Genomic DNA, 23,625 nt, shown 5'->3' on the forward strand with positions numbered 1-23,625 from the left:
CGCACTCGCGCCCGGGTGCCGCGTATGCCGCCATACATGGCCTTCACAGCACCCGCCTCTTCCGGGCCCCCCAGCGCCAGCAGTTCCCCAGCAGCATTCACGCTCTGGCACGCACGCGGTACAGGTACGGCAGGCATACCGTAGCTTCATGCAGCCCGCCGCAAACAACTAACGAACAAAATGATGTAGCCGCCGCACCACAGCCTTTACAGCCTTGTGTCCGTTCAGCCTTATTGTCTGGGGCCATCCACCTACCGGCCCAGGGGTGCTCGCGCTACTCGCGCCAGCTGTGAGTGCACCTGGCTGCGGCTGCACGTTGCGGCCGCTTGGCGGGCCTGGCCCGATGAGTCGGCCCGCTGCCAGCTGCCTCGATGTGCCCCCACCTGCTGCGTCAGCCAGGACGCACTGCTCGCCAGTCGCGCCGCGCAATCTCAGTTACAGTAGTTTGTGTCGCAGTGCGCTTATGCGGGCGCCGCGCAATGCCACGCACCGCCACTACCGCGCTCACTGTACCCATGCATGCATGTATGTGCCGTACGTATGACAGCGTACGTAGCAGGCTTTTGGACGCATGCGCCCCAAAACCCCTGCCGCCCAGGCGCGGGTCTGCTTGCCTACCGATGTGAACACGCTCAAAGAAAGTACTTGTTACGGAAACGTGCATTCCGTCCTATAAATATCTACTGCGGCACAGCACTCCAGCACGTGCCGCTAGCCGGGGTGCGGCGGCTCTCACGCCACAGAATCGGCTTTGCCCAATGACTTGATCCACTGGCTTAGCGCAATCAATGAAGTGATGGAAACGCGCATTCCACACTGACCCACAACAAACGCGTCGCATGCATGCGTATGTATGGCTTCTTGATGCCCTAGGTATAGATGCTGGTATGCTGCCCCGGCCGCTGGCCCCTCAGCCGGTCACCATACTTCCGCGTGTCGATTGTGCACCCCTAGCCTAACGCATCTATCGGTACCTCATCCATCCCACACCTTCCACAACTCTCGCCATGCATCCTCTGATCCGCCCCACACTACCCACACCTCCACTCTTCCCCGCCCTTGCCAGCAGAACCTCAACACGTGAGAGCCCGAGCACGCCGGCCCGCCCCCACCTCAGTTGCCCCCCTCCTCCTTCCGCCCAGCCAGCACGCGCCGCCGGTACACGCGCAGGTCGTCGTGGATGCCCGTCCAGTTGGGCAGCGGCACGCGGCGCACCTGCCGCCACTCGGGGTGCAGCTCCCTGTCCAGCTCCCACGTGGCGCCCGTGTACACCTCGCCCACAGCCACCACCGTGTCACCGCGGTAGGCGGCCAGGCTGGCCTCGCCCATGTCGTGCCGCGCCCAGCACAGCAGCAGCGCGCGGTCGGGACAGCCGCCGTGGCGCGCCAGGAACTCGGGGCCGTCACACACCTGCACACGCACGTGCGGCACGACATGGGGCACATGGATGGGGCACATGGATGGGCACACGTCCGCACACGCACGTGCTGGATCACCAGTGGATGGCTGGCGGCATGGCGGCACATCAGATATAGGTCAGCAGAACAGTGCCGGGCGGCGGGATGGAGAAGATGGATCAGAAGTGCATGTATGTGTGCCTGCTGCTGTGTGCACGTGCGGCTAGATAGATAGCGGGTGTTGCCAGCCGTGCCTCCAGCCGTACGGGACATGACAATCAAGGCACACGCAGCGCATCAAGCAACCCGCTGGCTGCATAGGCCCGCGTGGCGCGCGTGGAGTGACAGCAGGCAGGCAGGCACGCAGGCAGGCTAGCTAGGATGGTAGGCACACACACACATACACACATGCACACACACATACACACACACACACACACTCTCGCATCGCATACACTGTCTTTGCGCAACGTTTTCCTTGTGCTCTTTAACACACACACTCTCACACACGCACACACGCACACACGCACACACACACTCACTCACTCACTCACTCACTCACTCACTCACTCACACACACACACACACACACACGCGCGCGCGCACACTCACACACACACACACACACACACACACACACACCTGCATGCTCTTCAAATATCGGAGCGCCCCCTTCGTACCCTTCGGCAGCTCCGCATCCTCGCCATCTGCTGCTGCCGGCTCCTCGCCGTCCGCTGGCTCCTTTTTGAAGCGGTACTCGCAGTCATTGTCCACAGCCACCACGTCCACGCCACGCAGCGCCAGCAGCCACGCCCAGTACCCGGTGCCAGCGCCCACCTCCACCACCCGGCCCCCCGACACCTGCGCAATCACCTCCAGCGCCTCTGTGGATGGCACCGCCCACGACATGTAGGGAACCGCTATGCTGCCGCGGATTGCCAGGCCCAGGGCTTGTCGCATCTGGTCGTTGGCGCTATATTCGGGGCGGGTGAACATGGCGAAGCGGTCGTGAAAGAAGCGCGTTTCCCGCGCCCACGGCTCCCAGAACTCGTGCAGCAGGAAGTTGTCCGGCATGTGCGGCTGCGTCAGCCGCGCCAACAGCGCCTCCGGGTCAACCGGCGTGCCATCGTCGTCATCGTCGTCGTCGGTTGCGGCGGCTGCGGCGGCTGCGGCAGCATTGTCATCCTCGCCGTCGCGGAAGTCGCTGCTGGTAGCATCAGCGGCCTGGGGAGCGAGAGAGGAGCGGGCGAGGGGTGAAGGGTCGCGGGCGGCGCACAGTCGTGGCGTGTAGATATGCAATGTTGAATATGCTTTTATTCACGGCGAACAATAATGTATATATGAGAAGACGGCATGCAGGGCGGGGTGCCGTGTTCTTGTTAGCTGGCGCCGGTGTGGTTGATGACCCCCACCCGCCCGCTAGACACGCCTGCGCATTCTGGCTAGGCCGGAGTGCATTGCAGGCCGCGATGCATGGAAGCCCTCTTAGCATGCATGGCGTTCGAGCGGGAGACAGCGAACGGGAGGCCGCACCGGGTCGGTGTCGCTGCCGCCGCCGGTCGCGTTTTGAGCCATGCCCCGCCGCGGCTGCTGCAGATTGATCACGCTTGCCCCAACAAGGTTATTCCATGTCAGGCAGCTGGACAAGCCATCGCGTGTCGGGCATGCCGCCGGGACCGAAACCTGGCCAAAGCGGCGGCCGCGAGGCGCAGCCGCGGACGAGCCCAGCCGCAAATATTGCAGCAGCATTTCTAGTTGTAAGGACAGCAGCTAGCATGTGTCGCCAAAAGTAGCAGCAAAGCAAAGGGCGGAACGGCCGGTCTCCTGGTGCGTGATGGGCGGAGCCGATCGAGCAATGGCGTCCTCGGACCACCCGCGGGTCCACTCCACACGTCCCCGGGAATGACTTTGTTTCAAGCCGGATAGTTCCGGGACTGCCGTGGAAGGTATTCCATGGAGACCCCAGCTGCCCTGGCCGGATCTTACCATTCCAAAAGTGCAATCGCGGTTGTGCGCAAGGAGGGGGAGAGCGGGCACGGAGGCACGACACCCGTGTACATTGCAATGGGCTTGCAAATGTTGCAATGGGCGAGCCGTCCCAACCAGCTATGATCCGCTTGACATGCAGCAAAGTATAAAATGTAACGCAACAGGGTATACGTGCTGCACCGGAGGGGTGGTATGGGGTACCGATCCTCTGGTCACCCGGGGATAGACCGACTTGCTATCCTATGTGCCACGACCTCCAATCCCAATCCCTGAGGTCCGGGTTCCCAATCCTCGCCGTTCCTATCCCAATCCCTGGAAGCCTGGTTCCAATCCCTGCCGTCCCAAACCCAATCCCTCAAAGCCAGGTTCCAATCCCTGCCGTCCCAAACCCAATCCTTCCTCCACGGCGCCAAGCCGTTCTCCCTCGTTGTCAAACCTCCAGTCAGCATACCCGACCTGACACGACAGGTTTCACGCCGAACCCACCTCCGCGACAGCTCCGCTCCAGTCTCCCTCCCCCCTCCCCCACGGCAAAGTCCTCGCCGCCCGGGTCCTGGTCGCATGGATGCGGTCTTCCCGGCGTTCGAGTCAGCTGGTCAGAACGGGTCTGAACGTCTCCTGCTCCTTTCGCTTTACAGCTGACAATTGTCAAGAGGCCCTTAGATCCACATGCCCCCGCGCGCCCCCAAGGGGAGGCGGTGGGATGACAGGCGGGGGAGAAGGCGGATAAGGGAGGAACTAAGGATGCATCTCATTTCTTTCCCGCAGGGGGGCCAGCCCCCCTGCACCCCCCGGAAATGGACAGGGGGGCGGCGCCCCCCTGTCGACCCCCCTGGTATGCAGCGCAAAGGATCTGTGATGACGAAGGGGGTGGGTGTGGCGGGTAGGGATTATTACCCGCCCCCCTCGCGGCCAGTCGCTTCTCTTTGACAGGGGGGCGGCGCCCCCCTGTCGGACCCCCCGAGGTGAAATGGTGGCTAGGGTATGGGTGAGAGGGGAGCCTAATACATGCACCGGCATGCGGAACGTTTGGGTGGGAGGAAGGCGAGGACGCAGGCTGGAACTGCATTGCTGGGATGGTTGCAAACAATTGTTGCACGGACATGAACTGGACTCCACCCGCACGTGCTGTGTGGCACAGTTACAGCATGCGTGGAGCGCATATTGCTTGCTTGGATGCAGCTGGGTTGTGCCTATGATGCGCTGCGAGGGGTGGCACTGGAGCCAGGCGCACTAAGCAGGGGCACCTGCTCACAAATGATAGCATCATGCATTTGCGCTGGCTTGTGCATAGAGTGAGCACCCGTGTTAGATAGTGGGAGGGCGTGTAACTGCTGGTTTTGCTCGGCTGTTGAGCCGACTGCACAACCACACTTGCACATGACAGCGCGCATGGTGCACGAGGCAGCTGCATATTATTGCAATGGTTTTCATGATCATACAATTTATGCTTCGACATAAGAACAGTGCATAGGAGCTGGCCAAGTAACTGCACGCAACTTGGCGGTTGGGCAGTTAGTTGGCCGGCAGCAGTTGCGCACATGTGGCCTTTCACTGGCGCATGTCTGCCACTGTTCATTTGCAGTCCAACACCAAGAATAACAAAAAAACACAAGCGCAGTGCATCGCATAGGACCCGGCGCCGGCGGGGTAACTGCAACACAAAGTGGGCCGATGCGGCGGCAGTTGGGCACATGTGGGTTTTCATTCGCGCGCGCCTGCCACTCGCACTGCATGCGCAATTTGGTTGCGATGCTGCAGGCGCAGCCTAGCTGGATCAGTCGCGGCAGCCTAGCGCGGCGGGGCAGTGGGCGGGGCAAGGCGGATGCTGCCCCGAGCGGTTTCCGGCCGGTTTTGCAACGGCGCGCGGCTAGTAATGGTGTAGCAAGTATTTTAAGCAATGTATAAAATGTATAAACATGTAATGATACACTAGCCAACACGTTCTGACACTTCACAGCTGATGCCACCACCAGCGACAAGCACTAGCGCTCATCATGGGGGCGGCCGGCACAGAGCCCGGCCAAGCAGCCAGTCCGGCGCGCGGCGGCGGCCCCCGGCGGCGCCCATTTGTAGGGGGCGGCAGCGCGCGGCTCCCGCGGCCCGGCGGGCGCGGGATGGGCGCGCGCCGCACGAGCTGGCGCCGCGCGGAGCCGGCGCCCGGATCCGGGGAGCCGGCGGCTGGATCGCGGCGGTTGGGCGGGCTCTCGCGCTGGGGCGCGCGGCGCGCGCGCGGGGCAGCGCCAGGGCCTAGAAGAGCGTGCTGGCTTCCAGGCGGCCCGGCCAGGCGCGCGACCAGGCGCGCAGCGGCGGCGCCATCCGAAAGTAACCCAAAAAATCTAACGGGGCATATAAGAGCGGGGGCAACTAATACTAACGACACCAATAAATACAATATCTGACACCAATACATATCTGCTGCGGTAGTTTGGGCCAAGCAACTTCAATACAAGTTAACAAAGTTTATACTAATGATGATGATATTGGTTGCTCCATAGTTAAATACTCTTACTCCTGAGGCAAGGAAAATTGCATGCGACAGCTTAGGGCAGCTGGGCAAACCGTTCTAATTGCAACGACGAACCGATGTAGTAACAGGCATGCGCAAAAGCTGCTTACAGTGGCAAGGGCTGATGAGAACTCGGGCAAATCCTCGCCGCTCAAGCTGGTGGTGGCGAGTCGGGACGTTCCGGCGGGGCGGGAGGTGCTGATGCCGGCGGGGTACGGCGGTGCGGACTACTACCAGATTGTGGCAGACAACTACCGCACGTTGCGTTGAGATAGAGACCGCGCATGCTCTAGGCAGCACCTGTGTCCACAAATGACATTCTGTCTTCAGCCCGTCCCGCTGTCGCCTTGCTTGCAGTTTTGTCGGGAGTGGGCACGGACTGCTACGGCGGCGGCGGCCGCCGACCCTTCACAGCCGCGCGCCGGCGCCAAGGCCGTCACTACTGGCGCCGGCGCCCCCAACTTGGGCCCAAGGCTCCCTCAGCAGCTTCAGGGGCCCCGGCAATCACTCCTGTGGGCGTCACGGCATCGCCTGGAGCACGGGCCTGCACCGCTCCTGTGGCGCAGCCGACAGCGGCTGCTGCGCCCGACGCCCACGCGGTGGAGTGGCTCTCCTTGTCGCCTGCTCCGCAGCCGCCACAGGCTAACGGCCGTGTGTGGGCCACAGGCGCCGCACCCGCCACGGGTTTGCAGCAGCAGCAGCAGCAGGGCGAAAGTGAGGAGCAGCATTCCGTGGGTGGCAGCGGCGGCGCGGCAGCACCTGATACGCACCCCAGTGCTGCTGCTAGCGTGCGACCGCCGGCTGTGTTTGTGAGATCCCAGGGTGCCAGCTTGGCAGGTGGCACAAGCAGCACCCAGCAGCGGCCGTCTGCCACCCGCATGTCGCTCGCTGCACGGGCCTCCGCCGAGCTTGTGTTGCCTCCGCATCTCTTGCTGCCCAAGCATCGATCTGCAGCGAGGCGGCGGCGGCGCTGCGGCAGCAATGCTCCCCTCGCTCGTCTCCGGAGCGCCGTATCAGTGGTGCGGCTGGTGCGGCTGGTGCGGCTGGTGCGGCTGGTGCGGCGGGTGCGGCTGGTGCGGCTGGGAGCAGGGCGCGCAATGGCCAGCAGCAAGCACCCGCGGCGCTGGTGGGTGGCACCGCAGCTCCTGCACCAGGGTCAGCAGCAGCTGCTCCTCCAGCCGCACCAGACCCAGAAGCCGCCGCTGCCGCCAAGGTGCCGACGACGGGCACGAGCTTGGACAAAGATCGTGGCGTTGGTGACTCTAATAGCCGCAACCAGGGCAGTCCGGCGGCCGGCGCTGCTGCTTGTGCAAGTGCTGGCGCCGCCGCTGGCGATGGCGGCAGCGATGCGCCCGACCCTGACGCCAGCGCTGCGGGATTCGGCTCACCAAGCCCACTGCAGCCGGGCCGGCAGCGGCAGTCGGGACTGGGCGGCGCACTACACAAAGCGGCGGAGCAGGTGTCAGCGCTGGAGGCAGACCTGGCGCAGGCGCTTGCCGGGCGGGGCGGCGGCGCAGAGGGCGAGGGCGGAGGCGGCGACGGCAGCCGCTGAGGACGCCCAATAGCAGGACGAGCACGAGCGAGAGTTGTTGTGGAGCAGGTTGCGGGCCGGGCATGTGGAGGTATAGGCCAGGGATGCGGAGGTGGCTGAGCTGAAGACGAAGGTGCAGGAGCAACGTGGTAGGCTGGAGCGATGGAAAAAGCAAGGGCAAGCACTGGAACAGGCGTTCGGTGCGTTTGTGCAAGAGGAGGACTGATGATCATGATGGCCAGCGTGGGTGTTCCCAGGGTATCGGATGAGGGACTGGATCAGTGTCCTAGCATATCCTTTGTGGTGTTAGTGCCGCAAAATGCGGTGCGGTGCGCCTGGGCCCTGGGCACGTTTTGTGCTGACGGAGCGCAGCACGCAAGCGGGGGTTGCCGGAGAGCTCAGGTCAGCGCAGGCATTTTGGTTCGTGTGCATATGAAGTGCATGTCTCCATACTCCATACATACTATTTCCAAGCGTATGGACTTTCCGTGCGAGTGTTTGTGCAGAAGGACTGACGACCATGGGATTCAGGTACTGGTCTGCTGAAGGCATGCAGGACGAGGCTGGGGCCTGTACAATATTGTTAGTCGGGCAATGTGTTGACGCGTTGTGCAGGCGGCTGCTTCTGAGGAGGCCGAGGCAAGGCAGCAGGCTCCGGAGCGGGCGCAGGCTAATCGGACAGAGGACTGCAGGAGGCGCTAACGGAGGCACGGGAGGCGCAGGAGCGGGAGAGGGCAGAGTGGAGGAAGCGGGCAGCGGAAAAGGAGGCGCCCGTCGAGGAACTGACGTGGAAGCAGGCGGTTGAGCCAGCAGAGGTGAGGCAGCAGCTTCAAGAGACGGACGCGGCCCTGACCAGGAAGGATGATGCTGTCCGTGCGTTTATGCAAACATGGCCGCCAAGGTAGAGCGGACTTGCAAGTTGGGGAAGTTAGGTAGGGGCAGAGGCAGGGGAGGCAGAATGATGCAGGTGCAGCCAGTGAGTCTTGTGAATGAAGGCGTATGCTGGTAAGGTTGGTGCAGAATGGTACAGCTTGTTACTGACCGGTAGACGGTAGTGGACTTTACTAACATGCTTAGGCACGGGACATTAGGCTTGTACAGCAGGGGTTGCACTGTGTGCAGAGGTCAAATGGACCCAGTGCTCGTATCTTCCGTCTACACTGTAGAAATCTGCCCAAAGAAATCCCCCGAAGGCGGATAAAATTTTTGGGTTTGGGTGCCGCGCATCTACGCAGGTGTAGACGTTTTTGGCCGGTTCTGGCGCGAGAATGGGGGAAGCGTAGACGTTTTGGGGGGCTTGGGGGCTTAAGTGTAGATGCCGCGGTCAGGGTCATCTACGCATGTGTAGATGCCGGGTGCCTGAGGGCATCTACAAGATACAGGGTTGCCTAGTACGCGACCCTCTCTCCATAATACGCGTATTAATACAGCGTACTAGGATTTCTAGTACAGTACGTTATAATACGGTGCATAATACGCTGGGCCATGAAAACCGGGGGGAAAGCCGGTGCAAATACGACACGCTTGCCCGCACCATGCCCGAATCGGTGTGAATCTGGATGTGCGTGGCCATGGTCTTCTAGTTGAATTTCCTTCAACTTATTATACTCGTATTGTTATAAGAAAACACAGCTGCAGTGCGGAGAGAAGCCATGGTTTGCGAACTTCGACGGACATCCTTTCCAGCACCCCTCGCGCCCCTCGCCCGCCACGGCGCTGCCACGGCCCACCCCGCTGGTATCCCCAGCACAACGTATTTTCCCAACGTACTAGCCGACGAGGGCAGCGTACAGTACGTAGTACAGTACGTAGTACGTAGTACGCGTACTACGAACTACGCAACCCTGACAAGATATGAGCACTGAATGGACCCTGGCAGCGAGAAGCAATGCAGGAGGGGGTGCTGCGATATGCGTTGTCGAGTCCTGTTTGCCGATGGATCTCCATGTCCTAGGCCAAAGGTTCCGAACTGCTGCTACCGTACAGCCGGCAGGGGTTTGTGGTGTGATCCTAGGGGCTAGGGCCCGGCCATCTGTAATCGTCCAAACCGTGGGTAACTGCCCCCTGACGTGCGCCTCACTCCCCTGCTCCCCCGTGCTGTTCTTTCCAGGGTCCGATGTCGGGACGGCGCGGTACCGTGCGCGGAGAGGGTCCAGGGGCATCTGCAGGGTGTCGGTGGGCTCGGCGGGCTTAGCGGGCAAATACACACACAACGTTGTAAGGGTCGTACTGGCGTGCGTGTCCGTGTGTGTCTCGGGTGCCGTGAGACCGCACGATGCCCTGAAACCAGGGGAAGCCTCCCCTGCCTGAAACCGCACGGTGCCCCCGAGACCGCACGCACGGACCGATCTTGCAACCCCCACCTGCAGGGGAACCCCTGCCCACCTGCCACCTGCCCCACACTCCTCATGGTGCAAGTCAGAGCGGCTTTTCCGACAGCCCGAATCACATTGTATCTGGTGTACGGTATGTTGACATACATTTGTGGAAGCATGCTAGCGATTTGCCGGATGGATGGGCGAGAATGAGAGAAAGCAGCGCCTTGCAGCTGTCTTCGACTCTTCATCGCGACTCGCGAGGGCGCTGTTTTACACAAGCAACCGGAACTGGCAAAATCGAAATAGTGCCAGTATTTACTTCGGCGAAAGCGAGCCGGAGTAAGGAAAGAGCCCCAATTGGTTCCGGATCCGCAGCAACCACTTCACGTCCTCCTTCAATGAGCTATGCTCCTGAAGACTGTCAGTCTATTCGACGCAATAAGTAGTGCCACATTAGCCCCTCAGACCAAGGCAAATCGGTTCCGAAGCGCGGTAGTTGCATTTGTGCTTGATCATGGACAGCGAAATCGTTGCTTGCATGTCGCGCTCCAAAGGTACAATTGGATATGGTGCATAGCGAACAGGACTTGTAGGGCACCATTTAGGGTTCCGATATGCAGGCCGTTTCGGAGCAGCCGGCTGCGGGTGAGTGCATACATACATACAATTAATCGCGTCTTTCTGCCAATCAAGAGTGACCCAAGCACTGGCCGCGAGCCTTCGGCAGTGCCTTCTGACGTGCAGCTTGTGCATGCGTGCCTTGCGTGCCAAGCTTCCGTTTTTCCCACTTCGACGCCCAGCCCCCGATCCCCGGCGTCCCTTGTGAGACAGCAACAAGCAACAGTCCTCCCGCTGTGCTGCTGCAGGCGGGGCGACGCCTCGGCACAGTCGCGCCGAGCAGGCCAGTGCTGCCACATCAGCGGCTCTAGACGTTATCCCGCCACCCAGCCCTCCGGCAGCGCAGCCAACGCAGCAACCGCGCCTTGTTGCCCAAAACGACGAAGCTCCTAGCCAACACCACTCAGAGGTCCCTGATTCCACCGCCGCGGCTGCAGCGGCTCCGGGCGAGCGTGTACGGCTGCTTGAGAGGCGCCTGAGTGAGCTGCTGGACCTGGTGGGTGAGGGCGCCCATAACCGGCCAGCAGCGGGCGCGACCGAGGCGGTAGCAGCGCATGATGAGGCAGCGGCGGTGGCAGGTGCGGCCTCGGTCGGGGGCCGGCCGCGAAGGAGCAGGGAGGCCGGTGGAGGACAGCAGGGCGGTGAGGCCGACACGGCTGCGGGAACCCGGCCGGACGGTGAGGCTGCGGCTGCGGCAGGGCCAGCTATCCATGTCATCATGTTGGGCAGCCATCCCTGGCAGCACCTCAGCGTCACGCACCCCGATGGGTACAATGAGATAGCCAAGGAGCGCCTCAGGCCCGCGGAGGTGCGTTCCATATTAGTCACGCCCGGGCTGTGCCTAACCTGTAGCAGATGATAGCGGTCTGCCCTTGTGACAGGGGCTTCCTCTTGTTACAGTGTCATGCCAATGTGCCGCCGTACGTGTGTGCAGAACCCGGAGGGTGCAGCTGGTCCCGCCGCGCCCGGTCCACAAACGCCTGAGACGGACGTGGAGCCCCTTGCCGTTCCCACATGGGCGCTATTGAAGAACAAGGGTGCGTTGGCGTGTCGCTCGATAATGATGGGTTCGAGCTGACAGCTCCTAGTTGCAGTCTTCCCTTAAATCCTAGCAATTACCGCGCTCGAGCCACTGGCATGAGATGTGCACCATCACCTACAAGACGTGCCTACAAGCGTACTGTTTGCTTCGCAGGCGACCAGTTCATCAAGGCCGGCCTCAAGCCGGGCTCCCTGGTGTTCCTCATGCGCCCCGCCGCCGTCATCAGACCCACAACAACAAGCCGGCTTGCACCGCGGCGCCTTGGACCGGCGGCGGCCCCGGCGGCAGCGCTGCCGCCTGCCCCAGCCACGTGTGAGGGCCGGCGGCGCATGACGAAGGAGCAGATGCAGGCCTTCTTTGGCAGGGGCCAGGTATGCATACAGGGGCGGTGCGCGTGCAGACGCCTGCAGTGAGACAACCGCAACTGGTTGGTTACCAGTATGCACCTCCGCCCGTCTTTGAAGGTAGGAATGCATAGGGCCGGACGGAGCGGTGCATGTAACGGTGCAAAAGAATCGGTCGAGCGCGTGTGCACTTGCTTGCTTGTCTTGATTGGCTTGCAGACGGTGGTGGCTGTGGCGGCTTTGGGGAGCATCCGGTCGGGTCAGTCGAAACGCTGCACGGAGCTGTACGGCACGGTCACCGTCCGGAAAAAAGGTGAGTACACGCACGGGGCCCAACCGGCCCTTTTGCGCCGTCACGATGCAGCTGTTGGCTTTGCCTTACCATTGCAAGTACCTAGTGGCCCGAATTCTGTCCTGCCCGCATGCACCTGAAAACCCAGTGCCAAACACCCGGCCACATACTTCGCCTAGTCGGCTAGCTCGCAACGTGGATGCATGCATCCCTGGTCATCTTACCATCTTTATCATGTACGCATGTCGCGCCGCCGTATTAGCACACCTACAATTGCTGGGCCACCATTATCCCAGGCGCGCCCAAGAAGGTCCACGCGCAGCTCGAGCACCTGTTGGAGTTTGAGGAGGTGGTGCCGGTGGCGCTGCCGCGCCTGCAGCTGGGCTGCGACCTGGGCAGCAAGAATCTGGCCAGCCACTGGCAGAGCGGCAGGACGTACTCGAAAAGGGTACGTACGTATGGACGGGCGACCGGTGGTGCCCGGTGGTACGAAGCAAGCAAACCTACGCGCGCGTTTAAGCCCCCTTTGCTCTGTCTGTACCGAACCACAAACATCGACCGGCGGCATTCCGCGGCATTACCACGTTAGCATTGAGGGCATGACGCACAGACGGCAAAGAGAAACAAGAATGAACCGGGAACGTGATGGTTTTGGTGCTTGCGCGCGTTTGCGCCTTCCTTTGCCTGCTCTTGCGCTAATAACAGAACACCAAGGAGGAGTGCCACACGGCGCTGCAGCACTACTACGACACCGCCCAGCGGCTGCTGCAGCAGGCGCGCGAGCACCGGGCCGCACACGGCGGCGCCCGCCTGCCCATGGAGCCCGACCTGGACTTCCCGCCCGCGCCCAGGGGCGGCTTCCTGGGCTTCTGCAGGCGCTACCCGTGCGGGATGCAGGACTATGATAAACAGCAGCAGGAGAGGGCGAAGCGGAAGCGGTCGAAGCAGCAGCAGTACAGTGATGACGAGGAGTCAGAGTCAGAGTCCGAACCAGACCCAGAGTCAGAGCCGGAGCCGGAATCGGAGTCGGAGGACGAGGAGGAGGAGGACGAGGAGGAGGAGGAGGACGAGGAGGGGGAGGAGGACGAGGAGGGGTTGCAGCAGCCACTGCAGCCACTCTGCAGAAAACGCGGTCGCGCGCTGCGGCGGCCCGCCCTGTACAATAACGAGAATTGGGACCTAAGATCCGGGCGGATTAGCATGAACAGCTGCCGTGGGAAGCGCCGTGGCCGTTGCCAGCGGGCGGCTGCTTCCGGCGACAGCAAGGCGGCAGCGCCGGCTCTGGCAGCGGCGTCAGGGGCGGCGGCTGCGGCTGGCGCAACACGCGCAGGAGCAGGGCCAGAAGTGGCAGCGGTGGTCAAGGAGCTTGAAAGCGGGGATGAGGAGGAGTTGGGGGCGTCAGAGCATGCCGAGATAGGCGAGAGCGAGGAGGAGGAAGAGGACGTGGGGTGGGAGGAGGAGGGGAAAGAGCCTGCCTCAGCCACGGGTACCCTGCCTGCTAGTGCTGATGCGGTGGCCAGTGCTGCCATTGCAGCTCCACCGCCGCTGCCAACTGGCAGGCCACCGCTGCATCCGCCGGACAGCAGGCCCGAGGACTTCGCGTCGCTCAGGTTTGTGATTTCAAGATTGCGTGTGTAGGTTAGTGACAGCATGTTCCCTTTTCGGTCGGCTCTTCGTCCGGCGGACCGCCTTTCACAGCATTGGCTTGCTTGTTGCGCGCTGCGGTACCAGCACCCTGTGTGCGTCGCCTCACGTTTTGCCCCTACCGCACTGTCATGCATCTGGCTTTGTGGTTAGCGGCTGCATGCATGCGCCGTTTGTGCTGCTGCTGCGCCTTCGCCGGGCTGCTTTTACAGGCACGTGCCGGTTGGTGACACTGTCGGCCTGGCATGCATGTCGCCGGCGGCGTGCCAGCAGCTGGCGGCGGCAGCGCAGAAGCACCCGGACCTCCGCGAGGTACGGTCACCACGTGCGTCTGGGGCACACTGTTCGGGGCTTGCGAATTGCAATGCCCTACTTCATGGGCCGGGCCATGGGCCCAACTAACTGTTGCCACCGCTGCTGTCTGCAGGCCGAGCCCGGCGTGTTCATGGTCGGGAGGCCTTCTGGCTTTGCAGGCACAGGAGCGAAGTGCGGCTTCACAGCGACCCGCCTGACGCAGCTGAGCACCGCCGGCAACCGCTTACTGCACAACGTTTTTCAGGTGCGTGCGCGCGTGTAAAAGGCGACCCGACGCACGGAAGAAGTTGTTGTATTTCCTCAGAGGGTACCTGGCTTGGCGCGCTGCTTAGTTCTCCTAGTGGCCGAATGTCAGCCGCGTAAGCTGCCGCTTCGACAAATCTGACAGAGCTATGGTCCCCGGCCCCAACCTGCATTCACAGTTCGCGCAGGGGCTGCTGTCAGAGCTCGGGCCGCTGGACAGCGAGGGCATGGCGTGGGAGCCGAAGGGCCGCGTGGAGGCGGTGACCGGTCCCTGCCACCCCGTCTACAACAACCCATGGGCGAGGGGCGACACGGGGGTGCGTCACGCCATGTACACGTCAGCAGGTAAGCCCTATGCAGCCGCGATGGCATGTAGCATTACTGCACGTAAGCCGGCACCGGAGTGGACTTGCCGCGACGCAGACAGGACTGACGCGCGAGCGCCCCATTCATAGCGCCCCTCTTGTCCATTTATCTGCCCATTGCCAATGAGCATGTGTGCATGCAGGCATCCTCCGCGACGACGTGCTGGGTGTTTACGAGGGGCCGCTGCTGACGGCGGCCGAGGACGAGGCGGTCTACGCAGCCGCAGGAGCCGGCGACCAGCAGGCGGGACTCGAGGTACGGGTAGGTGGCTGGCAGCAGGCGGGACTCGAGGTACGGGTAGGTGGCTGGATGCTGTGTCCCAGGAGCGTTTTGACGTGGCCAGGGTGAGCACCACGATTCGGTGCGGACGACGGCGTCTCACAATCAAGTCATAACGCGTGCATGCGAGCTGCAAGCAATGTGCATTTTGGCAACGCAGTTGCCTCGCCTTGGGCAAACACGCCTCGCACACATCATTGGTCGTCCCCGCGCGCCATCGCTCCGTCAGGCCTGCATGTGCACCTCGCTAATGCTGGATGTGGGCGGCGAGTTGGTGCTGGCGGGGGCGCGCGACCGCAGCGCCATGACCCGAATCAACTCGGCCGACACGTGGTGCGTGGTGGGCTGGTGGCTGGTGGTGCACAGGTGCACACGTGTACAGGTGCATGGCAGCAGTGGTGCACGCTTGGATGCTCGCGGTGGCCCCGCGGCGCGGTCTTTGTGGTGTTGTGGATCATCCTTTGCAGGCGGTGTGCGTCAGTGTGTAATGTAAGCGGCTGTGTGTGCTTTGACAAGCGTAGGGATTGAGTTTGGCACTCTGCATCCGAAAATGCAGCTTTACCTGACTTGTGATGTAGGGAGGCGTGCACAGAAGCACGTTCAGCGGCGGCGGGGACAGCGGCGGTAGGATCAGTAGCGGTCGCCGGCAGCAGCAGCGATGGGGCTGCTGCCAACGCGCGGTTTGTTGAGCTGCTGCTCGTGCTGGAGCAGCCCCTGCCGATCAGCTGCCCGCAGCTCGGTTCGGCGGCTTTGCCATACGTACCAAGCCGTAGCAGTGGCGGTGGCGGCGGTCGAGGAGGCAGGCGTAGCACTAGTTGGGGCGGCGGCGGCGGAGGCGTGTCCACGGTGACGACGCGCTACCTGCCGCTCAAGCTGGTGGTGGCGAGTCGGGACGTTCCGGCGGGGCAGGAGGTGCTGATGCCGGCGGGATACGGCGGTGCGGACTACTACCAGATTGTGGCAGACAACTACCGCACGGTGCGTTGAGATAGAGACCGCCCATGCTCTAGGCAGCACCTGTGTCCACAAATGACATTCTGTCTTCAGCCTGTCCCGCTGTCGCCTTGCTTGCAGTTTTGTCGGGAGTGGGCACGGACTGCTACGGCGGCGGCGGCCGCCGACCCTTCACAGCCGCGCGCCGGCGCCGAGGCCGTCACTACTGGCGCCGGCGCCCCCAAGGCTCCCTCAGCAGCTTCGGGGGCCCCGGCAATCACTCCTGTGGGCGTCACGGCATCGCCTGGAGCACGGGCGTCCACCGCTCCTGTGGCGCAGCCGACAGCGGCAGCTGCGCCTGACGCCCACGCGATGGAGTGGCTCTCCTTGTCGCCTGCTCCGCAGCCGCCACAGGCTATCGGCCGTGCCTGGGCCACAGACACCGCACCCGCCACGGGTTTGCAGCAGGGCGAAAGTGAGGAGCAGCATTCCGTGGGTGGCAGCGGCGGCGCGGCAGCACCTGACAGTGCTGCTGCCAGCGTGCGACCGCCTGCTGTGGTTGTGATATCCCTGGGTAATGCCAGCTTGGCAGGTGGCACAAGCAGCACCCAGCAGCGGCCGTCTGCCACCCGCATGTCGCTCGCTGCACGGGCCTCCGCCGGGCTTGTGCTGCCTCCGCATCTCTTGCTGCCCAAGCATCTGCAGCGAGACGGCGGCGGCGCTGCGGCAGCAATGCTCCCCTCGTCTCCGGAGCGCCGTATCAGTGGCGCGGCTGGTGCGGCTGGTGCGGCTGGGATCAGGGCGCGCATTAGCCAGCTGCAAGCACCCGCGGCGGTGGCACATGGCACCGCAGCTCCTGCACCTGGGTCAGCAGAGGCTGCTCCTCCAGCCGCACCAGACCCAGAAGCCGCCGCTGCCGCCAAGGTGCCGAAGACGGGCACGCGCGTGGACAAAGATCGTGGCGTTGGTGACTCTAGTCGACGCAACCAGGGCAGTCCGGCGGCCGGCGCTGCAGCTTGTGCAAGTGCTGGCGCCGCCGCTGGCGATGGCGGCAGCGCTGCGCCGGACCCTGACGCCAACGCTGCGGGACTCGGTTCACCAAGCCCACTGCAGCCGGGCCGGCAGCGGCAGTCGGGACTGGGCGGCGCACTGCACAAAGCGGCGGAGCAGGTGGCAGCGCTGGAGGCAGACCTGGCGCAGGCGCTTGCCGAGGCGGCGGCGCAGAGGGCGAGGGCGGAGGCGGCGGAGGCGGCGACGGCAGCCGCTGAGGACGCCCAAAAGCAGGACGAGCACGAGCGAGAGCTGCTGCGGAGCAGGTTGCGGGCCAGGCATGTGGAGGTGCAGGCCAGGGATGTGGAGGTGGCTGAGCTGAAGAGGAAGCTGCAGGAGCGGGATGCCCGGATTGAGCGGTTGGTGAAGCAGAAGCGGGCACTGAAACAGGCGTTCGGTGCGTTTGTGCAAGAGGAGGACTGATGGCCAGCGTGGGCGTTCCCAGGGTATCGGATGAGGGACTGGATCAAGTGTCCTAGCGTATCCTTTGTGACGTTAGTGCCGCAAATTGCGGTGCGGTGCGCCTGGGCCCTGGGCACGGTTGGTGCTGACGGAGCGCAGCACGCAGGCGGGGGTTGCCGGAGAGCTCAGGTCAGCGCAGGCATTTTGGTTCATGTGCATATGAAGTGCATGTCTCCATACTCTATCCATACTATTTCCAAGCGTATGGACTTCCCGTGCGTGTTGAAATCGAACTTTCCATCGCCGGAGCTCGCTAAGGACTGAACAGGCTCCCGGCAAGCGCAGTGCGCAATCCGTTAAACGCTCAACATGAAGTGTGCACCAACGGTCTGCGCCCCTGTTGTTTGCGCAAAAGCGAACTTGTGTTGACCAGACTCTCGCGAAGTTGAAAGGCCTCGGCGATATCACCATCCTGACCCTTTGATGCGCTTTTGACCTCAATATGACTCGGCCAGTAAAAAAGAAGAGCATTTTGGCGCAAGCGGAGGAGGAGCCAAGCCCGCAGCCCGCTGCTGCCAGCTCTCGTTTCTTGGCCGCAGCTGCACTCGGGCGAGGTCTGAATTTAAGTACTGCACATCGAGGTAAGCGAGGGATGCGGCCTTTGGATGCAGTCTGTGAAGCGCAGGAAGGCTTCCGAACCTTTGTGAAGCGATTCACACGCGTGCTGCTGGAAAATTATTGTGATGTTTAAACAACAAGATTTACCTGTGATGCAATGTCCTTTCCGCTGGCGAACGACGGTTTGACTGCAATTTCTGTCGGCGTTTGCAGGCCCAGCGCGGCCTGGCCCGGCCGCTGCGCCGGCAGCAGGCGGGGAAAGAGGGCGGGGGGCGCGACAGCCGGTTGATGACCGGCCAGTCATCGAGGTGACTGCGCGTGGCGCCCGCCAAGTGCCCACCGCCCCGCCGGCGCTGCAGCCACGCTTCACGCCGGAGCAGGGCCCGCAAATCTTCATCCTGCCCGTCGGCGAGAACAACAACTCCGATAGTATCACGCACTTTGAGCGCTTCCAACCTGCAGCGGTGGGTACCGGGCAGCAATCAACAGCGCGGAGGTATACGCCTGGGGCCGGGGCGGAGATACTAGCCTGCGGGTTACCCGTCCTTGGTTCCAACCAAACCTGCCCGCTCCCTGCTCCTTTTGCGCAGCTGCGAGAGAACCCTGATGCCCAGGTGGAGCCGCTGCGGACGCCCACTTGGGGACTGCTGCAATCCACAGGTGCGCCGCTTGGCCGGCTGCTACTTGTGTGTGGGGGGGGGGGGCGGGCTGGAGCTTCTCGCTGCGCGTGCAGGCCTGCACCGCGTTTGTGGTTAGCTTCCGCTGGCACCACGCCCCAGCCCCGTCATTATACAACCATAAGTCAACTTACATGGCTGCATACCCTCTCATCTACCAAACACGTACACAGGCACGGAGTTTAAGACCAGCGGCAAGCTCATCCGCGGCCTGGGCCGCGGGGAGATCATGCTTCTGGTCAAGCCCGGGACCGCCTACCTCAAGAAACTGCGGGAGAAGGACAAGCAGCGGGCGGAGGCGGCAGCAGCAGCAGCAGCGACTGGTGCAGCTGGTGAGTCCGCCGGTCCCAGCGGCAGCGCACCTGCTGTGAACGGCAATGCCACGGCAGATGCGGAGGCGGGGCCCAGCGGCAGTGGCGCAGCTGAGGCGGCAGAGGGCATCGCCACGAAGCCGGGGCGCGCGACGCGCGGTAGCCGTGCAAGTGCGGCCGCTGCCGCCGCAGCAGCTGCTGCGGCAGCAGAGGCAGGGCCGTCAGCGACCCCAGCTTCACCTGCCGGCGGCAAGGGCAAAGGGCGGAAGAAGGCGGACAAGGCGGAGGAGCAGAGGGCGGCAGCGGAGGCAGCAGCAGCGGAGGAGGACGAGAAGGAGAACCAGCAGGCGGAGGACGAGGACTCGCGGAAAACGCGGCGGAAGGTGGACAAGAAGGGCAAGCGGGGCAGCCAGGTGGCAGAAGTGGCAACGGAGGAGGCAGCAGCAGACGAAGGGGACAAGGCCGAACAGGCGGAGGCTGAGGAAGGGGCCGAGCAGGAGGCAGAGGCGGCCCAGCCGGGCGAGAACCCCACGGGTGGTGAGTTAGCGTTGCGCTGGCTGCCTGTGCACTTGTGTTGCTTTCCTCCGCATTCGTAAGGTTGCATCGTGTGTATCTCGGCCTTTACAGTACATTTGTGGAAGCTGTGCTCCTGTGCAAGGCCTTGATCCTCATTACGCCGCCGCAGCGTGCCCGATCAGACCATGCGCCCAGCCCTGTCCTGTACCACACTCGTGTACACTGCTTGCAGGCCTGGCGGAGCAGTGGGAGGAGCGCTACGGGCAGCAGGCGGTGGTGGTGGCCATTGGCGTGGTGAAGGCGGTGCACGCGGAGCAGGAGGAGCGCTGCACCGAGCTATACGGCACCGGCAAGGTGTACTGCCCAGGTGCGAGGGAGAGGCAGAGGGCGGCAGGCGCGATGTATGGCAGCCGTGTAGGTGGCGCAGCGGGCGCATTGCTTGCGGCTGCTGTGGGGCTGCCGGGCTCCGCTGTCATTGTACCTGGGTTGTACGTGTGAGCCAGCTCCAACAACTCACGCAGCTGTTTGCCACAGCGCCGGACATCACGGCGCCCTGGTTGTTGATGACTCTGTCCCCTGTGCTCCGCCCGCTCCTGTACAAAAGCTCGCATATGCGGCTGCAGTTCTCCTTGCAGCGGGACTGTTTCCTGACGGGATTGGTTCAAAGTTAACCCCTGCGCTCCGGCCGCTGCGCACAGGCAAGTACCGGCAGAACACTGCCGTCAAGGGCAAGTACAAGCTGGTGCCGTTCCACTGGTAGGTCGGGGTCGGAACTTGGAAGCGCCCAATGCGTGGGAACACCTCGAGACCCTAGCGCGGCACAGGCTGCGCGCGAGCTGCGCACTGCCCTCTGGCTCGCGGATGCCGGACAAGCTGTGCAGAGAGGGCACAGGTTCTCGCATTCTCCCTGCATTCTCCCTGCACTCTTCCTGCACTCTCCCTGCACTTGCACCGACGGCACCGGCGCCCTGCCCAGTCATTCCGCTCCTCTCCTAACTCCCCTCTGACCCCCGCGCTTCCCTTGCTGCCAGGCTGATTGAGTTCGAGGAGGTGGTGCCGGTGGCCATCCCGCGCGAGCAGGTAGCGCACGACCTGGGACTGCTCAGCGAGACCGGCCAGTCCTACCACTGGCAGAAGGGGCAGTACCTCAACCACAAGGTGGGGCGTGGGGCACGGGGCGTGGGGCACATGCACATGCGCGAGCAGCGGCGAGGGTGGTGGGCGAGGCATTGCAGGATTTGGGGGATTTGCTGAGCCTTGGTTGGCAGGCGCCGCGGAGGCGGAGGCAAGGTGATGGCGAGACGGACACGCATGCATTGCGGGAAGCGGTTGGGCGAAGGACCGGATGTCAGCTTGTCGAATTACATGGTGCTTTGGGGTGCCGACGCGCTTTGCTGTGCTGCCTAAGGAAAGCAGGTTACGTTGTAGTGAGTGTGCTTACGCGCGTTTTCCACCTTCCACGGCCCGCACTAATGCTTATCACAGAACACCAAGGAGGAGTGCCACACGGCGCTGCAGCACTACTACGACACCGCCCAGCGGCTGCTGCAGCAGGCGCGCGAGCACCGGGCCGCACACGGCGGCGCCCGCCTGCCCATGGAGCCCGACCTGGACTTCCCGCCCGCGCCCAGGGGCGGCTTCCTGGGCTTCTGCAGGCGCAAGGAGGAGGAGGAGAAGAAAGTGGCCGCCGAGCTGGAGGCACGCAAGCGCGAGCGGGAGGCCTCAGACGACGATGAGGAGGGCGGAGGCAGCGGGGCCGAGGAAGGCGGCGCCGGGCGGCGCAGCCGCCGCCTGCGGCCGCGCAAGGAGGTGAAGAGCTATGCCGACCTTGCGGGCGTGCAGCAGCGAGGCCCGCGTGGCGCAGCGGCAGCGGCTGGAGAGCAGGGCGCTGGCGCGGCGGCAGCGGGCGGGGAGGCAGCGGCAGTGGCTGGACCCACTGCGCAGGAGCCCACCGCAGGTGGGGCGGGGGCGCACTGGAAAGGTGCCACGAGCGAGCGGCCGGCTGTCCGTCTCTTGCTGTGCTTGCCAGCCTGTGCATGCCAAACCACCATTGCTGACTCATGTTCATTTCCGTTGCATCGCAGCGGCGCCAGCCGGTCCCAATGCGCCAGCAGTGCCGGACAGGGCGCACTCAGGGTCCGCAGGGCCCGCCAGCTGCGGGCCGACAGCCAACGGCACCGCCGCCGCGGGCAAGCCTACCGGGCCAGCGGCCCCTGGTGCTGCGGCCGCCAACGGCCGCGCAAGCGACAGGGCGGACGGACCTGCGGGCGGGGGCGCGGCACCAGTCGCCAGGGGCCCAGGGCGTCCGCCGGCAGGGCCGCGCAAGCCCAAGGGCGCGGCGGTGGCCATGGTGGGCGGAGCGCTCGCAGCGGCTGCGGGTGCGGGCCAGACCCCTGAGCAACAGGCGGCGGCGTTCAGCAACCAGCCCGCCATCCAGCAGCTATGCATGCAGGTGCGGGCTCGGGTCCTGGCAGCCCCACCACATGCCCTTCGCCTTTCACAACCCTGTCCTTGCGCTTCTCCGTCTACCGGCGTGCCATGCTAATTCCGATGCACAAGCGCCCCCCCCCCCCCTGCCAACCAAGTAACGCGCCATCTGCTGGCTCTCATCCCTCCCAACCCGCAGGTGGCACAGGCGGCGGCTCACGCGGCGGGCCTGGCGGCGGCCAGGGAGCAGGAGGCCATCCGCGCCGAGCGCGACCGCCTTGCGGAGACCGTGGCGCTGCTGCGTGCTCGGGTGGGCGACGGCCACAAGGCTGGCGCCGCTGCCGCTGCCGCCGCCACGAACGGGGGCGGCGCGGCGGCCGATGCACCCACCTCCAATGGCGAGTACAGCGATGCCCGGGAGGCGTCTGTTGGGGCTGAGGAAGCCAACGCACCAGGCGCGGCTGGTGCGGGAGGCACGGAGCTGTCGGCGGCGGCGCAGGTGGAGCTGCTGCGGGCCCAGCTGGCAGTGGAGCGCGAGGAGCGGCGGCGGCAGGCGGAGGCGGAGGCGCTCGCGCGGTCCGAGCTGGCGCGGGCGATGGAGGAGCTGCACGCCCTGCGGGCCAGGCTGGGGCCGGCACCCGGTGTGGCGGCCGTGGCGGGGGCGCCTGCCGCGATGCCGGCGGCTGCGTTGGCGCCAGCGCCGGCAGCTGATGCCGGCACCGCTGCACCTGTAGATGCCGCTACCATGGAGGGCGACGGGCCTGTAAAGATGGATGAGTAAACTTGTTGGCTATCTGCCAAACCTCATGCGTATTGACATACCCAACACATGACACACTTGTGCTCTCCGAACAAGTGACACCAGCAGCAATCCTGTCTGTTGCGTGTAAGGGGCCACACATGCGTCTGTAGCGTGCCACGTGCGTGCTGATGACGGGTGGCGGCTGTGATACGATCTTGAAGACATCATAACAGTCGTACTGATTACTATGATACCTCTTTGTGTGTTTGAAATTCGGAGCAAGCGAATAAGCAATGTTACCAATTTCGTATCCAAGGGTTGTTGGGTACCGGTAGCCAGCAGAAGGTTTCGGGCATCAAGAGGGTGTTCGGTGTTCGGCGTTCAGCTATGGGCTCAGGCCAAGTTTTGGGATGGGGTTTCTGGGGAGCGAAGTGGCGTTCGGGCGAAGGAGAGGCTCCCCATTAGTGCCGACGTCCGCGCATTTGTCCATACGGTACGGCCTGGCTGCAAACCTAGCTAAATGCAAGGGTTCTGATTAGTTCATTCATCCGTGCGGCGAGTGCGCCCACCTGAGCGCGTAAGCACGCACGCAGAGCCAGAGACTACCGTATGTAAACACTTCGTGATGGAAGGCAAGGCTTTCACGTCTGATCCGCACAACGCAGGGCTTACACCCTACGGGCTTCGGAGAGGGGCAAGAAAACGACCCCGATGCAGGCCCTCAGGCGAGAAAGATTGGGCGTTTCCCGGGATGTGGGGCTTCACAGTATCACTCTCACACCGTCACACGCACTACACACCACCCCAAGACAACCAGCCAGCCTCTGACCGCCCGCCTAGCCCGAGGGACGATTGGGCAATCACGTGGATTCCTTGCCACTGCTGGTCGCCTGGTCCCACTCATTCGTTACGGCCTGCGTTAGCAGGTCTGGGTTTGAGGCAGAGGTCACACCAAAGGGGCAACCGAGCTTTACGGCGGCATGGCGCGGCTGACGTGCCCTTGCTGACCCTTACGGTGAAGCAGGCAACCCAGCTTCAACTTGCGCCTGCGTACGACGCGCT

At 63.5% G+C, this 23,625-nt stretch overlaps 4 protein-coding genes across 4 annotated transcripts; 3 read left to right on the plus strand and 1 right to left on the minus strand.

The window, feature by feature from the left end:
- Window position 1: 1 nt before the first annotated feature.
- CHLRE_08g375700v5 (uncharacterized protein) lies at window positions 2–3,287 on the minus strand. Its single transcript, XM_043065165.1, has 3 exons — window positions 2,931–3,287; window positions 2,040–2,621; window positions 2–1,410 (listed from the first exon to the last, which is right to left on the minus strand). The coding sequence occupies exons 1-3, from the start codon at window positions 3,144–3,146 to the stop codon at window positions 1,114–1,116; spliced, it is 1,095 nt and encodes a 364-aa protein (XP_042922166.1). The 5' UTR covers window positions 3,147–3,287; the 3' UTR covers window positions 2–1,113.
- A 2,510-nt stretch (window positions 3,288–5,797) lies between these two features.
- CHLRE_08g375751v5 (uncharacterized protein) lies at window positions 5,798–8,589 on the plus strand. The gene is made up of 3 exons (XM_043065166.1): window positions 5,798–6,115; window positions 6,253–6,609; window positions 6,837–8,589. The coding sequence occupies exons 1-3, from the start codon at window positions 5,920–5,922 to the stop codon at window positions 7,445–7,447; spliced, it is 1,164 nt and encodes a 387-aa protein (XP_042922167.1). The 5' UTR covers window positions 5,798–5,919; the 3' UTR covers window positions 7,448–8,589.
- Window positions 8,590–9,887: 1,298 nt separating this feature from the next.
- Window positions 9,888–17,569, plus strand: CHLRE_08g375800v5 (uncharacterized protein). Its single transcript, XM_043065167.1, has 14 exons — window positions 9,888–10,389; window positions 10,611–11,170; window positions 11,297–11,399; window positions 11,558–11,775; window positions 11,968–12,061; window positions 12,337–12,488; window positions 12,746–13,650; window positions 13,897–13,996; window positions 14,112–14,243; window positions 14,422–14,587; window positions 14,751–14,863; window positions 15,117–15,220; window positions 15,466–15,865; window positions 15,962–17,569. The coding sequence occupies exons 1-14, from the start codon at window positions 10,359–10,361 to the stop codon at window positions 17,291–17,293; spliced, it is 4,410 nt and encodes a 1,469-aa protein (XP_042922168.1). The 5' UTR covers window positions 9,888–10,358; the 3' UTR covers window positions 17,294–17,569.
- Window positions 17,570–17,627: 58 nt separating this feature from the next.
- CHLRE_08g375801v5 (uncharacterized protein) lies at window positions 17,628–23,190 on the plus strand. The gene is made up of 10 exons (XM_043065168.1): window positions 17,628–17,913; window positions 18,104–18,354; window positions 18,481–18,550; window positions 18,741–19,415; window positions 19,627–19,761; window positions 20,093–20,150; window positions 20,426–20,552; window positions 20,880–21,351; window positions 21,479–21,846; window positions 22,021–23,190. Exons 1-10 carry the CDS (start codon window positions 17,775–17,777, stop codon window positions 22,600–22,602), a joined length of 2,877 nt encoding a protein of 958 aa, XP_042922169.1. The 5' UTR covers window positions 17,628–17,774; the 3' UTR covers window positions 22,603–23,190.
- Window positions 23,191–23,625: the final 435 nt, after the last annotated feature.

This window comes from Chlamydomonas reinhardtii, chromosome 8, assembly GCF_000002595.2.
Source record: "Chlamydomonas reinhardtii strain CC-503 cw92 mt+ chromosome 8, whole genome shotgun sequence".
Taxonomy (NCBI): Eukaryota; Viridiplantae; Chlorophyta; class Chlorophyceae; order Chlamydomonadales; family Chlamydomonadaceae; genus Chlamydomonas; species Chlamydomonas reinhardtii.

Excerpts from the sequence above, each read along its gene's own strand:
- CHLRE_08g375801v5 (XM_043065168.1), top strand. The coding sequence starts at position 17,775 with ATGACTCGGCCAGTAAAAAAGAAGAGCATTTTGGCGCAAGCGGAGGAG. Across the intron at positions 20,553-20,879 it reads GGCAGTACCTCAACCACAAG|AACACCAAGGAGGAGTGCCA; the intron begins GTGGGGCGTGGG and ends TGCTTATCACAG. Across the intron at positions 21,352-21,478 it reads TGCGCAGGAGCCCACCGCAG|CGGCGCCAGCCGGTCCCAAT; the intron begins GTGGGGCGGGGG and ends GTTGCATCGCAG.
- CHLRE_08g375800v5 (XM_043065167.1), top strand. The coding sequence starts at position 10,359 with ATGCAGGCCGTTTCGGAGCAGCCGGCTGCGG. Across the intron at positions 11,171-11,296 it reads AGCGCCTCAGGCCCGCGGAG|AACCCGGAGGGTGCAGCTGG; the intron begins GTGCGTTCCATA and ends ACGTGTGTGCAG. Across the intron at positions 13,651-13,896 it reads GAGGACTTCGCGTCGCTCAG|GCACGTGCCGGTTGGTGACA; the intron begins GTTTGTGATTTC and ends CTGCTTTTACAG.
- CHLRE_08g375700v5 (XM_043065165.1), bottom strand. The coding sequence starts at position 3,146 with ATGCTGCTGCAATATTTGCGGCTGGGCTCGTCCGCGGCTGCGCCTCGC. Across the intron at positions 2,622-2,930 it reads GCGGCAGCGACACCGACCCG|GCCGCTGATGCTACCAGCAG; the intron begins GTGCGGCCTCCC and ends CTCGCTCCCCAG. Across the intron at positions 1,411-2,039 it reads GATATTTGAAGAGCATGCAG|GTGTGTGACGGCCCCGAGTT; the intron begins GTGTGTGTGTGT and ends GTGCGTGTGCAG.
- CHLRE_08g375751v5 (XM_043065166.1), top strand. The coding sequence starts at position 5,920 with ATGCGACAGCTTAGGGCAGCTGGGCAAACCGTTCTAATTGCAACGACG. Across the intron at positions 6,116-6,252 it reads GATGCCGGCGGGGTACGGCG|TTTTGTCGGGAGTGGGCACG; the intron begins GTGCGGACTACT and ends CCTTGCTTGCAG. Across the intron at positions 6,610-6,836 it reads GCAGCAGCAGCAGGGCGAAA|CATCGATCTGCAGCGAGGCG; the intron begins GTGAGGAGCAGC and ends TTGCTGCCCAAG.